This window comes from Colossoma macropomum, unplaced genomic scaffold (assembly GCF_904425465.1).
Source record: "Colossoma macropomum unplaced genomic scaffold, Colossoma_macropomum, whole genome shotgun sequence".
In the NCBI taxonomy this organism is placed as follows: Eukaryota; Metazoa; Chordata; class Actinopteri; order Characiformes; family Serrasalmidae; genus Colossoma; species Colossoma macropomum.
The window spans coordinates 19,133,556-19,149,473 of record NW_023494788.1 but is presented as its reverse complement, the minus strand read 5'-3'; the positions used below and the strand labels follow the sequence as shown (position 1 = coordinate 19,149,473).

General features: G+C 37.5%; 1 protein-coding gene across 2 annotated transcripts; it reads left to right on the top strand.

The window, feature by feature from the left end:
* The first annotated feature begins 1,728 nt into the window (after window positions 1–1,728).
* On the top strand, window positions 1,729–10,390 carry LOC118807001 (alpha-1-acid glycoprotein-like). Of its 2 annotated transcripts, XM_036568760.1 has the most exons (7): window positions 1,729–1,943; window positions 2,508–2,650; window positions 2,756–2,820; window positions 4,548–4,658; window positions 9,134–9,238; window positions 9,508–9,541; window positions 10,257–10,390. In XM_036568760.1, exons 1-7 carry the CDS (start codon window positions 1,824–1,826, stop codon window positions 10,285–10,287), a joined length of 609 nt encoding a protein of 202 aa, XP_036424653.1. In that variant the 5' UTR covers window positions 1,729–1,823; the 3' UTR covers window positions 10,288–10,390. The 2 variants fall into 2 exon arrangements, with proteins under 2 accessions (XP_036424653.1, XP_036424655.1); XM_036568762.1 differs by lacking the exon at window positions 9,508–9,541.
* The last annotated feature ends 5,528 nt before the right edge of the window (window positions 10,391–15,918 follow it).

Below are 15,918 nucleotides of genomic sequence, written 5' to 3'. Positions count from 1 at the left end.
ATGCTTCCTCATGACATTCAATCAAGCTTCAATCATGTACCCTTTGTAAACTCACTGAATAAATACAGTCGAGTGAAAGTTATGGTATTCAACTTGGACTTAAAGTGGAGTAAAATTGCAAAGGGTTAAACAGAAAAGTACAAATACAGTAGTTAAGTACAGTAAAGCACTACTCAGCTTCTCTCTGCTCCTGGTCTGGACAGTATGCTGGCCCTGACTGACTGAATTGAGAACAGTACTCTTACCTACAACTGAGGAATCAGAGGAGCATCTATAACATCTTAACTGCAGCCCACATTTAAAGAGAGCAGATTTCAGACTGTCAGTCTTTTTTCTTGATATTATGACTGAGTATGTCAAAATAATGGTTTATGTTAAAATAATGGATTAGGTTCTCAAAATTATGAAATGATGTCTAAAATAATGGTTTATGTTCTCAAGATTATGACTGATTTTGTCAAAATAATGGTTGGTTTTCGAGATTTCAACGTCAAAATAATGGTTTACGTTCTCAAAATTATAAGATTATGTTGCAACAATGGTTTATGTTCTCGAGATTATGACTAATTTTGTCAAAATAATAGTTGGTTTTTGAGATGTTGACATCAAAATAATGGTTTGGGTTTTCCAAATTATGAAATGATGTCTAAAATAATGGTTTATGTTCTCAAGATTATGACTGATTTTGTCAAAAATAATGTTTAATGTTCTCAGAATTATGAGATTATGTCGCAACAATGGTTTATGTTCTCAAGACAATGATTTTGTTGAAATGGTTTATGTTCTTGTAATGATGACATTATGTCAAACTAATAGTTTATGATGTTAAGATTACAACCAAATATGTGAAATAATGGTTTATGTCCTCGAGATTATGATTGTTATGTCAAAATAATGGATTGTTATCTTGAAATTATGACTGATTATGTTGAAGTTATGGCTTATTTGCAGCAGAACACTTCCACATTGTTAAATGCAATAAATGTAGTAGCATTACACCCCTGACTCATTAAACACATGCCTGTCTGAATGATTATAGCTGACTAATATTTGGTAGTTAACATATTTGAGCATCAGATAATGCCCTCATCAACCCCCCCAAACACCCCCCCTTTAAAAACTGCTCCTCGTCTTTTACTCAAACTCAGGTGCTGATGGTGTACATAACTGTATTCTGTTATAGAAAAAAGCAGTAATTACAGGTACATTATAAAAATTAAGAATTATTAAAAGTTGTCAATAATTAATAGGTTCCACTTTAGTTATAGCCTTGCAAATGCATTAATAAAGATCTTAGAAATATATTTTGTCATTTGCACACTAAGCTCATAAATATGAGTTCTGATTAACAGGACAATATAACACATTTATAACCCACTATATTATGTACGAGTACACTTGCAAATTAAACATGACCACATTTGATCACCTATTCATATTCCTTGATTAAGATGCATATATTTAACTCAATAATTAACAGTTAATTTATAGAAGACCTTATTAACACATCTTATAAATATATTTATAGCTCATTTCTAAGCTTGCTTACAAATGGTATGTTTCTATTTATTAGTGCATTATTAATTGCTTGGTAACAGTTTAGTAATTGTTAAGAAATTGACCTTAAAATATAAGTGTTACTGAAGTTGGGCATCCAATAATTTCCAGAATCCCAATTCTACAAAATCCCAACATTCCAGCAGAGTTCAATGTGCCAACATTGGTGCTGTTGTTTAAACAGTATAAAGTGCAGATGTCCTGCATGCAGGTTAGCAGAACAATCTGAGGAGGTTGGCAGAAGTATCTAAAGAGCTTCGGCCACCATGACCATTCTGATCAGCTCCGTTCTGGGTTTTCTCGTCCTGCTGGCCACCAGCCAGGCCGCTGACCCAAACTGTGAGGACCTCACAAAGCCGCTGGTGCTGGAGGACGACTACAGTTCAGTAAGTCTGCTCTGTGGCTTTAATAGACTATGCTAGACACATCTTTATTAGGAAGCAATTAAAGAGTTAATCAGTATGCCTGTGTATTTTTCTCATGATCACAGGATGACAGACAACTCTTAAAAAAAAAAAAGTTGAGGAAACTAATGTTTTCTGGCTCACAAACCTTCCCAAAGTGACCAGCACTGTGTATGGGAAGAGCACCGACCAGCCATAACATTAAAACCTCCTTGTATCTACACTCACTGTCCATTTTATCAGCTCCACTGACCATATAGGACCACTTTGTAGTTCTATGATTACAGACTGTAGTCCATCTGTTTCTCTGCATACTTTGTTAGCCCCCTTTCACCCTGTTCTTCAATGGTCAAGACCACCACAGAGCAGGTATTATCTGGGTAGTGGATCATTCTCAGCACTGCAGTGACGCGGACCTGGTCGTGGCGTGTTAGTGTGTGTTGCGCTGGTATGAGTGGATCAGACACAGCAGTGCTGCTAGTGTGTAAGGATTTCATTCTCAGTTGGGCACCATCCAAATCTTCATGTTCCTATGTTGTATTTTAGATCATGGGGAAGTGGATCTTCACTGAAGGAATCTCTGATGATCCTTTGTTCAAAAACTTATTCCAAATGGTGAACAGCACTTGGATTACGATCTCCCCCAGTTCCTTAAAAGATACGTTCATTTTCAGCCAAGGGAAGCTGGCGTGAGTCTTTCTGTCACTCCTGTATCTGTCTTGCTTGTGCAGTACCTTACACTGTGCTGAGCCAGTATAGCCACTGAGTTTAGGCTGTGTCCTTTTCCCCCTCAGATATGGAACTTGTAAATACATTGACCTGAACACAACTTTCGAAAACAGCACCTTTTATTCTTCTGGTGAGTAGAAACAACATGTTTTTTGATTAGTCAGTCATAAAGTCACATGCAAAAGTTTGAACACTCCTGGAAAAATGGCATGTCAAATTTTCTAAGTGAAAAGAAGTTAAATCATACTCTACTGAAAGCACATTTAACTTTTATATGTCTGAATATATATTTAAAAGTAATGTATAATCATATATTTTTACTGCACATTTTCTATGTATTTGCTGAGTTAAACATTCGTAAAAAAAAAAAAATTAAAAGGCGCCATAACTTTTGCACAGACCATATTTATGTTTTATTTTTCCCCTAGTGTGTTTAATTCAGCAAACAAACAGTAATTGTGCATTGAAATGTGCAGAAGTTATTATTTATTATTTATATTTACTTATATTTGTTATTTATATATACTTACATTTATATATACTTATTATTTATTTAAGCAATAAACCACGGGAGGCAGTACATTACTGTGAATTTATCATGGATTATGATGTTCTTCACAACACAAAGTGGTGTAAAACCTCCATCCACGTGATAAAATCGCAGTAATGTAAGGCCATGAGTGGCTTATTGCTTTTATAAAACAGCAACGTAACATATGATAAAATACACAATTTTCAGTAAACAATTTATGTTACTATTAATAACAAGCCACATAAACATACATTCTGTCAGAAAAATGTAGCTACTTTAGCAAACGATATCATTGCCAAGTGACCATAGACTGCTGAGTGATGGACAAAACATTAGGTCGCACGTCCCTGTATATTGCAGTCATTTCATGAACTTAAATACTGGCTCTTGCACCCCAACAGTGCATATCATCAGTATACTCGGTGGTCCATGCGAGCAGCATCAGAGTCAAAGATTATTCCATTAACAGCACAAGGAGTCTTTGTGTCCTGGTGCAGGAATACAGGGTTCAGTCGTTGTGAGGTGATCATAGATGTGCTAAATTGAGTATTTCACAAGGGCTTCGAACTCAGCTCAGCCAATCAGATTTTAGGACCAGGATTAACCCATTTATAATTTCACTTAGAAAATCAACAAAGCATATCATTTGACCTGGGACACAAAAAACTTTGCATCCTTTGTGGCTTGGATGTCCTATATTTTCCCTGATCCATGTCCCAAAAAAAGTTCTCTTTATTTGTTTGCTCCTGCCCCATCCATCCTCAGCTCTGTTTATTGAATAAACCCGTTATGGCAAAAAATATCGTATTACGATACAATATTTCGAAGACATAACATCACATTTTTAAAGTGTTGTCAAAAACTACAATATTTTTGTTTAATCGTTTATGTACTGTGCATTACTACATCCATTTAAGCAGGGTGAATTATGCTCTCATTGACTCAAGCAAACATCTGGATTCAAATTTATGATTTCTCAACAATAGATCAAATTTTTAAACAGCTTTACCACTTCAGAGCCCCTAAATCTCTTTATAATAAACCACACAGTTTGTTAGTGTGTTTCATGTACTGATGATTCACGATTTGTGCAGAAAAGCATATTTCGATGTAATTTATGATGATAACATTATCGTTATATCATCCAGCTCACACCAGGAATCAAGCTTTTTCTGCAAATATACATTTCAGTGCTGCTTTATTATAAGCTAAATAAAGCCACCAAGTTGTATCTACATGTTTTGTTATCCTTTATTTCATGTGATATGATGTCATTTGAGTCTTCTCAGACTTCTCTTTATCCAAGCTGTTCTGTCTGTTCACAGATAACGAGATCACAGTAAAGGGCGATTTACTGGCATGTTCTTCTGGCTGCTTCACCCTAAGCTTAACCAGACAGATGAGAAATGAGACCTCCAGCGCCTTCTACCTGTTCAGTAAGTCACTCTTGTCACGCTGTTTTAACTATTGGTCAGCTATTCAGGAGTGTTTACATGCACACAACAGCCAAGCTAAGATCTTAGTTAGTCTGAGAAACTGGATCAAACTAGGACGTTTACATTAGTTGTGTAAAAGTTGTGTTAGTTGTGTTCTGTTTACATGCACACCAGCAGTGGTGGACGAAGTACACAAATCATGTACTTGAGTTAAAGTAGAGATACCCAAGGTAAAATATTACTCCAGTGAAAGTAGAAGTTCCTCCCTTTAGACCTCCACTTGAGTAACAGAACAAAAGTATTTGCCTTCAAATGTACTTAAGTATCAAAAGTAAAAATACTAAAAGATTAATTATGACTCTAATGTCCTATTATCATTTTTGTAACAAGACTCTTGCTTTATCAACTCATTTCAGGTGAAAATACTCCAGTGTCACTCTTGGTAAACCGATCTTTTAATAGAATGTGATTAATTAGTCTGATGCTGATGTCTATTAAAACTATCATAAGCACAAGACACTGAAGGCCAACAATTTCCATTAGGTAGAACTGAGTGGCTCTGAAATAAACTTTTACAAACAAGCAAAGTTTCAGTTTAAGATTTATTTGCAACTTAGTTACAAGTTTGAGTTTAATAAAAACTTGCTTTAAGGTTCACAAATGAGTTTTCTTTACTAAACTGCATCTGTAGGTCTCTGTTCATAAACATAAACTAGCAAAAACAAACTTACTATAAAATGAAATGTTTGTATAAATTCAGAAAAAGACACGTCAATCACAACTGCATATGTGAACATATTTCAATATTGTGGTCTATTTACACAAAGTTTGGTTAGTTCCGTCATTTATGTTGGAATAGACACTGTGGAATAGACACTCTGGATTAGACACGCTGCTGCACTGACGTTGAACCGTATGCTTGCACTGGGTCGGTATGTCCAACAAACAAGCTCAAAACAAACTGCGCGCTATACCCTGATTGGTGTTCTTGCTTCACGCTTCTTTCATTTTGACGTTACGTTTTTATGCACACATAAGCCAAAAGAAATGACAGATTTTGCATAATGTAGTGGAGTAAAAAATAATTTTGGGGGTCACCTGCCCTGCTGAGGGGCATTTCAGTCATTACCTGTCAGCTCGAGGGATCGAACCAGCAACCTTCCGGTTGCGATGCCCTTATGTGAATTGTGAAGTTGTGCCTGTGTTCATTTGCATGGAAGTTCTTTGTAGATAACCTGCTAAACTGGCCGCCCCCACCAGCACAAGGTGTCGGGAGAACTGTTGATATCGACATCTCTCTTAGTACATCTGCCCCCAGTTGTGTCCCATTTCTCAAAAGTGCAAATCCACCAAACACACTTTATCACAGCAGTATTGGACTAAGGCCCAGTTTCAGTCATTTTTTTTTACATGCCTTTTCACATACATTACACAGTCGGCCGCAGAAGGGGAGGAGTGCATTATCCAAACAGAATGAACTGACCTTCTGCTAGGTTAGCCTCAGTGAGCAAACTTTGCAGTGCAAAATGTTTTTTTCTGAGAACACCGAACATAACTTATATAATAATTAGAATAATTGGTTTATCTGACTACAAACGTAGAGTAGAACCATGGAGTAATGCCTTTCTTTTTGTTGTTGTTAGCCATGTAGACTTTAGTATGCTAAATAGCCAGCTAGCAAAGCAAAAGGATGAAGTTAAATCAGCAGTCATGTATAAGTGATGAAGCAGTGGGCAACCTAAAGCCCGGAACATCTAATGTTATACTTTTGAAATGATAAGCATTTTACAGTAATGTACTACTATGGCTTATAAACAGCTTTATCCACCATTTTTGGGTTTGGAAAGGGAAATGTGTCAGTTTCCAATGATTTCTGGGCAAGTTCTGCTGCTAAAGCCGACACTTGTGTGTACTTGAAAATTTGTGGAGCCTTCAGAATTTTCTATATTTCTGCATAAATTTGACCTCAAACTTCATTAGATTTTCCCACAAGCCCTAATAGTAGATAAAGAGAACCAAATTAAGCAAATGAGACAAAAATATTAGACTTGGTCATTTAATTATTGAGGAAAATGATCCAATATTACAGATCTGTGAGAGGCAAAAGTGTTTGAAACTTTAGGATTAGCAGATCATTTGAAGGTGAAATTAGAGTCAGATGTTTTCAATGAGTGGGATTATAATCAGGTGTGAGTGACTACCCTGTTTTATTTGAAGAACAGGGATCTATCATAGTCTGATCTCCACATCACGTTTCTGAGGAACTCAGAAGAAGAATTGTTGATGCTCATCAGGCTGGAAAAGGTTTCAAAACCATCACTAAAGAGTTTGGACTCCACCATCCACAGTCTTTCAGACTGTGTACAAATGGAGGGAATTTAAGACCACTAACCACGCTCTGCAGGAGTGGTCGACCAACAAAGATCACACCAAGAGCAAGGAGTGTAATAGTCTGCAAGGTCACAAAAGAACCCAGGGTAACTTCTAAGCAACTAAAGGCCCGTCTTACAGTGGATAGTGTTAATGTTCATGAGTCCACCATCAGGAGAACACTGAGCAACAATGGTGTGCAGGGCAGGGTTGCGAGGAGAATGCCGCACCAACATAACAGAGTTGAAGCTGTTTTGTATGGAGGAATTGGCTAAAATTCCACCAAGCTGTGGAGGACTAATCAACAGTTACCAGAAACGTTTAGTAGCAGTTATTGCTGCACAAGCGGGTCACACCACATACTGAAAGCAAAGGTTCACATACTTTTGCCACTGACAGATATGTAGTATTACAGTAAGTAAATGACCAGGTCTAATATTTTTGTCTCATTTGTTTAATGTGGTTCTATTTATTTATTATTAGGATTTGTGTGAAATCTGATGAAGTTTTAGGTGAAATTTATGCAGAAATATAGAAAATTCTGAAAGGTTCACAAACTTTCAAGCACCACTGTACACAATGCTTCACAAAGCTCATCTAACACTCTTCACTTGAGCTAATACGGTGATGGAATGGCCCTTAAGATGGCGTCAGGTATTCCTCCAGAGGGAAATAGCAAAGGCCAAGAGGACTAGGGCTTGTTAAGACAGTATTAATACAGGTGATATGTATATATCTCACTGTCTCAGCCTCAGATGCTCCTCCCACACATGGACCATTCATGTGCATGTAAAAACAGTTACTGACCAAGCTCTAAGCAAAAGATACAGCTTAAAGAATAGACAAATAATCCTCAGGGAATCATGCAGCGGCTCTCAGGTGTGGTGTCCAGGATCTGTTGAATCAGTGCAACGGGGTACATGAAACTTCATCAGTGTATTACAACGGAAACACTACAGTGATACAAAATGTGAATTCTATGAATGAGATACAATGCTGTACTACAAGATTATGTATAATACACAAGATTATGATGTAACAGAATACAAGTATTTGAAATATGTATTCACAATACAGACTTGAAGTATCTGTATTCAGTCCTGGTTGCATTTATTTTAGGCAGTATTCAGAATACAGTTACCTTTTACATTTTTAGGAGAATACTTTCAAAATACTTACTAAAAAGCAATTTTCAAAAGCAACACTATCAACAAATGTTTATTAATTATTTTAGAATTAGTGCAAGGCATGTAATACAAATGCTCTGTAGAACAGATGTCAGTGAACAGCTTCTTCACACTGAGGTTCCTACTAAAGCCTGAGTAGACTGATAAATCAAGGTGATGAGCCAGTTATTAATCTCAGCATTAAAGAGCTCTGTTGAAACTCATAATCTCCTCAGCAGTGGACATGCTTGTGAGTGCTGAGTTTGGCATGAGTTGTGTACTGGACTCATGCTCAGAGGATTGTGGGAGCAGCAGTGGGCTAAAACAGGTGGACAAAAGTTACAGACTTTTAGAAGTTTATTTAAAAAATTAACAGAACAGCCCTGCGATGGCCTGGTGACCTGTCCAGGGTGTATCCTGCCTTCCACCCAATGACAGCTGGGATAGGCTCCAGCACACCCCCCCACACACAACCCAGCAGGATACGCGGTTTACATGATGTGTGTGTGTGTGTGTGTGTTAACGGAATAATTGCATGAAGAAAACCAGTAACAGCAAAGAACAGTGTGAATTAAAATTCCCAAGATGTATTGTTAATGTATTCTACACACATTCTGAATACATTGCTTTTTTATGTATCATAATAGAATATGGTATTCAGCTGTCACTACTTTTTCAAAGTAATTTGCCCAACCCTGTACATAACAGGAAAACATGTAAAATGCTAGCTGTATGCCGGAGGGCTCCTTTAACTCCCTAACTAAAACAAATATATGCTCTGATATACTCTAATAAATAAAGTTGTAGAAAAAAACAGAACAACTAATTTGGCATCTAACTAGAGTACATTTAGTTATGAATCAAAGTGGATTTAATGATATAGTTTAATTTACTATGTTAGTTAACATGACGTATACTGATCTATATGTGATATTACAGCAAGAGGACCCAGAGCATCCGAGTCTGAGATGGATCTGTTCTGGAAACAAGCTCAGTGTCTCGGCTTCAAAAAAGAACGTGTGTTCTCCTACGATGGTGTAACAGGTCAGTATGGACTGAGATTAAAGTAACAAAAACAGGCCATTTATTTCTAAAGGATAGAGAACTTTTTGAATGAGGCACATCACAGGGCAGCCAGTCAGAAAAGGGCTTATTTACATCCACTTCATTAAAACCACCTCCTTGTTTCTATATTCACTGTCCATTTTATCAGTTCCACTGAATATAGAGCACTTTGTAGTTCTACGATTACAGACTGTAGTCCATTTGTTTCTCTGCATACTTTGTTAGTCCCCTTTTACCCTGTTCTTCAGTGATCAGGACCACCACAGGACCCTCACAGAGCAGGTATTATTTGGGTGGTGGATCATTCTCAGCACTGCAGTAACACTGACGTGGCGGTGGTGTGTTAGTGTGTGTTGTGCTGGTCTGAGTGGATCAGACACAGCAGTGCTGCTGGAGTTTTTAAACACTGTGTCCACTCACTGTCCACTCTATTAGACACTCCTACCTTGTTCGTCCACCTTGAATATGTAAAGTCAGAGACGATAGCGCAACTGTTCCTGTACAGTTTGTGTGGGTCATCCTCTAGTCCTTCATCAGTGGTCACAGGACGCTGCCCACAGGACGCTGTTGGCTGGATATTTTTGGTTGGTGGACTATTCTTAGTCCAGCAGTGACACTGAGGTGTTTAAAAACTCCAGCAGCTTTGCTGTGTCTGATTCACTCATACCTGTGAACTTAATGAAGTGGCTGATCAGAGTATGTCAGTCAGAGTATTAAAGACAAGGTAACTAAAACAACGTGTTTAATTTGAAGGAATAAAGAAAGGTTGGAAAATGATCATGTAAAAATGAGTTATGAACCTACAAATTAGAGTGACTTAATGTCAAATCAAATTGGAAATTAAAAACATTACACTGTTATTTTAGTGAAAAGGACCATTTTGGAGTTCATTTTAGTTTCAAGTGCTTTTATGCTGCTTTACATCTCGTATTGAAATAGAAAACATGATTAATGGTAAAGTATTTCATATGCTGCTCACTTTTTCCTCTCTTTTCAGAATTGTGTCCAATGGATCCGAGTTTATTTGAGCAGCAGAGTGAACCTGAGGAGGAATGAAAATTTTACCTCATTCTTAGAGTGATTTTTTGTGCCTGTTGAAATGGAAAAATAAAATGTGGCCCTGCTGAGTCAGATTGTCCTTTGACCAAATGTATCGCAGCAAATTCTATATTTGATTTATTTTTCCAATATTTTAAACTCTTTTGCATATGACTGTACATACTTTTGGAAATATTTGACACCCTTAAAAAGTGTTTCTTCAAGGGGTTATTTAGTAAAGACAATGGTTATATATAGAATTGTGGCAACTTGTTCAAACTGTGATAAATGGTTATTTGCATAGTTAAAGGTGCAGTGTGTAAGATTTATCTATTAGCAGAAATGGAATATAGTATAAAAAAACATGTTTTTATCATTGCATAATCACCTGTAACTATGAATTGTTGTGTCTTCATCACCTTAAAATAAGCCTTTCATATCTACATAGGTAGCTGGTCCTCTTCCAACAGAGGCCGTCATGTTGCAACACCATATTTATACAGTAGCCTAGAACAGACAAATCAAGCATTTGCAGCAGCTTGAATTTGGTGGCTGCCAGTGCTGGCCAACCATTTTGTGTTGTGAGAAGTTTGAGACCCCAAATATTTTGACAAATGGAGGATCTTACTTATTATTTAGCCCAAGAAAAAGCAAGGGAGAAGGAAATCCTCGTCAAAGAAGCTTCAAAGAAGCATAACATGATGGCCACCATATTGCTCCACCCACACCTCCCTTTCACTCACACCTTGAATTAACTCCATCCACAGCTCCGCTTAACTCCACTCACACCTCCAATTAACTCCACCTATACCTCAAATTAACTCCACCCCACCTCCAATTATTTCCAACCATACCTACAATTAACTTCACCCACACTACCCACGTTACTCCACCCATACCACCAATTAAATCCTTTCTCATTCCTGTTTAACCTCACCTACAACCCCTTTAACCCCACCCACGTCCCCACATAACACCCACAACCCTTTTAACTCTACCCACACCTCCACTTAACAGACATGGGTCAAACTCTCGCCCTCGCACTGTTCACTTTATCACAGCCTCTTTCTCTGGACCGTCCACATTTACCATCTACAGAGTTTATTTTCTCAGGTTTGCTCATATTTTTATACAATTTACTATGTGTCTCACGGTCAGTATGAGCAAAACGATAGGAAAAAGTCATTTACTCAAGGGCCTTAATCACTCATGCTCTCACTCATGCAATCATTTATAAAACTAAAATTAAACATAATAATATAAATTATATGTGTATTATATATGTTTTATTATATATATATATATATATATATATATATATATATATATATATATATATATATATATATATATATATAATTAAATATAAATATTTGTAATACTTTTATCATTGAGCACTATTGGAAAAAGGTCTTTACAGTCTGATTGGATCATAAACCCAAAATTTCTGCTTCTTGCTCTGATGAGTATGAAGTAGTGGCAACTAAAGCCAACTGATGATTGTCCCACAAGTGATCTTATGTGAAAGTTAGTCATGAAAAGGTGCCAAGATGTCCTTTTCCCCTGGGAAGAATTTGTTTAAGGTACACAGTTGGACTTTAAAACCACTGTGATAAATGGTTCTTTGCATAGTTAAAGGTGCAGTGTGTAAGATTTATCTATTAGCAGAAATGGAATATAGTATTAAAAAAACATGTTTTTATCATTGCATAATCACCTGTAACTATGAATTGTTGTGTCTTCATCACCTTAAAATGAGCCTTTCATATCTACATAGGTAGCTGGTCCTCTTTCAACAGAGGCCGTCATGTTGCACCACTGTAGTATCGTTGAGGGCACATGTTCGTGATCAAAAATGTACCTGCCCAGTACCTTTTTTTCTGACACTGTACTTAAAAGGGGTGGCACAGTGGCACAGTGGGATAGGCTCCAGCAGCCCCCGTGACCCAGGAGGATACGAAGTACAAGTTCATACATTTAACAGCGCATTAAAATGTGCAGTTTGTCACATGGTCATAACTATATAAGAAAAACTTATAGGGCTTCTATGTGTCCATGTTTATTCATAACCATACAAAATATTGTGGCGTTCTGCCACTGGCTGTGCTCCCATTGGAGCTTGCAAGCAGGCATGTAAAAAAGGCATAAGAAGAGGCTTATGAGAGGCAAAAGAGTCCAATTTGGCCCTTGGTGGTTGCAGCAGCCACCATAGTAACTCAGCTTTTTATGCGTTTTATGTGTGGGTTTGTGTTGGGGTATGGGTTTAGTTAAACCGGTTTGGTACTTACCACTGGTGGAAAGTATAGAGCCAAGAATGACCTGCCCTCGTTTCACTTATTTTGGATTGCCTCTTCTTCTGCTAGTTCTTAACAGAACAGCCTTTTAATAAGCAGAACATGGCTTCTCCTGATTTTTCCCTAATTCTTCCTCACTATATTTTCTCATTGGGAAAACGCTGGTTTAAAAATTCAGACACTTGAATATAAAAAAAAAGACTTTGCTACTTGCACTGGTGTGGAAAACAAGGCTGTTCTCTGTTTGTGCCACTAAGAGTATCATTTCTCTCCTCATGCATCGATTCACAACATTCTCTCACAGCCAGCCGGCGACGCCGATTCAACGTGATCGACCAAAACAGCGTTTACGAGGACCAAGTAGAGCCAACATGGCAGAACACACCACACAAACTACAGGCAATGGTCAGCCACCGACACTCACCAACGGCCTGGCTGCGTCCCACAGTCAACTATGTGTGTCAGGGCCCTGAATGTGCAACGGACAGATGGATGGATAGACAAAACCCTTCCTCCTCTCTTTCCAGAAATAAGACCAACTGAACTTGACATCTGTACTGATGCTGTTCTTTGACCACACGTAATGTAGCAACCACCATAGTAACTCAGTAAACAATCATTAATGATTGATGAGGGTTAATGATTTATACTGTGTGTTTGTCATCACTTGAATCATTTTCTAAAATGATGCAATGCATGAATTTTTACATTCTTCAATAACAAACATTGGCCTGTGTTACATGCTTAGCCCACACTGTGCTCTCCGTCTGATCTAACAGCAGTAAAGACCATCTTAGACCCCTGACAAGCTAAATCAAAAGCGCTTGATTGGGCTCTGAGCTAATTAGGGGTCAGCTCAAGCTATGAGTTTGAGGTAGTGTTAAAGATTTCACAGTTGATGATATTAGTGTATAAACAATAAACCAGGAAAATCCTTTAATACTTTTATTTACAGCTCCTTAAGTTCTACATACCTGGTTCTTCAATGGTTCTTCAAGGGTACTTTAGTACAGAAAATGGTTCTATGTAGAACCATGAACACTCAAAGAACCTTTTACATGACCAAAAGGTTCTTTGCATTGCGAAAGAGTTCTTCATATTGATGGAGAATGTGCAGTAGATGGTTCTATATTGAACCTTTTTGAAAAGGGTTCTACATGGCACCCAAACAGGTTCTTCTATTGTAACAGCCCTGACATCATAACAAACGAAGAACTACCCATCTACTGAACACTCTCCATCAATCTTCAGAACCATTTCACCATTCAAACAACTGTTTAATCATGGAAAAGGTTTGTTGAATGTTCATGGTTTTGTATAGAACCATTTTTTTTAACTAAATAATATTCTTTTCGGAGGAGAAAGACAGACTGAAAAAAACGCCAGCTGTAATTTACATTTACGACATTTAGCAGACGCTCTTATCCAGAGCGACTTACAATGTGATCATTTTACACAGGTAGGCGAAGGTAGTATTAGGAGTCTTGCCCAAGGACTCTTATTGGTATAATGTAGGGTGCTTACCCAGGCAGGGACTGAACCCTAGTCTACAGCGTAGAAGGCAGAGGTGTTACCCACTATACAACATCAACCACAGTAATTCGTGCTACTCAGCCCTTAGCAACAACACTAGCAATGTTAGCAAGTGTCTTGAACACCACAATTAACTCAGGCCTCATTTTCACTGCAGGGCCAAATGGTTCTGAGTACAGAGGGTGACCATTCCAGTAGTATTTTCACATTGACTCGACTCAACACGGAACGCTTAAAAATCAGAGTCAGCGCGTTTTTTCAACATGGTTAGCTTACTGTGTTGAGGGCCACAGAGCCGTTCAGTAGGCTGACACAGCTATGTAGCTATCTGCTGATCGGTTCTATGTTTATTGTGCCACCGTAGCAGTATATTAGTGTAAAGTTAAAGCTGGCGCTGAATGTGATTTGGCCATTTAAGATAAAACATGTCTACCATATAGACTTCACCTAAAATCCAGTGTACAACACATCTGCTGATTATAATGCCATTATTATGGCCATTATAATATCAGTGGGAAAAATATACAGTTATGTTTTTAACTGCCTGGTTTAGTCAGAAAGTAGAGGGGTTGGTGCTCTGAAATGATTAAAATGTATTCAGTTTTTGTAGAAAGGTGAGCTCTTATCAAATATAACAACTAATACACAAATCTTTCACTTCTGTAATCATCAGTATCAAAAATCAATTTCAAATAATGCATTTAAGTACAAAAATAAAGATGCCGGAAAGAGTTATTTGTAGGGATACTATAGAATAACTATTGTTGGTTTTCTAAGGAACCTTAAGTACATGGGTCTTTAAAGAAATCACCAGAACACACCGGAAACTTGAAGTAACCAATTAAAATGCTGGTTCAGCAAAAGACAAAAGCATCTGGTTTTAGATACGTTTTTAGCAATTAAAACTGCACAGTGTTTTTTTTTGTTTTTTTTGTTATTGTTAAAAAAAAAGTAGTGATGCTGAATCAGGAAAAAAAAAAATGCTAAAATATGGCACACTTGTGCTGCTGCGAGTCGCCCTGTAATGCCTGGGGTTAGATTGTATTTTGCAGAAGTTTTTCGAACTACGTCACATTAATGTCACATGGACAGGCTCAGAAAGAAGGTCCGGCTCGATGTTTAGGCCTCAAATGCAAAATCATTTTTATACTGATGGAAATATGATAACAATAGTAGATAATTCACTCACATCCGCGGAAGACATTTTCTTCACCAAGTTTTAACTAAGTTCTCTTTGAATACTCTTTCAACACGTTTGCAGTCAACAGATTCATCCACTCGGGGAAGGGGTCTGAAGCACAACCAACGTTACAAAATGTTCTTACGCACATTGAGTGCAATTACACATGTCCACCAGAGGAGTCTCCGAATCTCCAAAACCTACATAGTGTAGCTTTAGTAAAATGCTGGTAATTTAAATTTATTACGGTATAAAGAAAAACAATAGGAGCCCAAAAATAAAGGGTCTTAGACAAATATTACACTACAAATGTTATAAATATGAATGTGCATCCACCTATTATAAATTACAAGAATAAATAAATAAATCAGTAGAAAACGTTAAGCCACATAGCTGTTGCTCCTCAGACCTTTAGCTATAACATCTGACCCTGACCTTTACTAGATAATGTTATGTCCCATGTTACCTCAATATAGCTTAAACTAATGTGCAACTGGTAAGTTGTCAATTAGCTACTTAAATTCTTTGTGGAAAGTCTAGGACTTTCCAAATTCGCAAAATCCCAATTTCCCAGCAGAGCTCAGCATGCCGGCAGTGGGTCGACCTCTGGTGCT

Excerpts from the sequence above, each read along its gene's own strand:
- LOC118807001 (XM_036568760.1), top strand. The coding sequence starts at position 1,824 with ATGACCATTCTGATCAGCTCCGTTCTGGGTTTTCTCGTCCTGCTGGCC. Across the intron at positions 2,651-2,755 it reads TTCAGCCAAGGGAAGCTGGC|ATATGGAACTTGTAAATACA; the intron begins GTGAGTCTTTCT and ends TTTCCCCCTCAG. Across the intron at positions 9,239-9,507 it reads CTCCTACGATGGTGTAACAG|TGATCAGGACCACCACAGGA; the intron begins GTCAGTATGGAC and ends CCTGTTCTTCAG.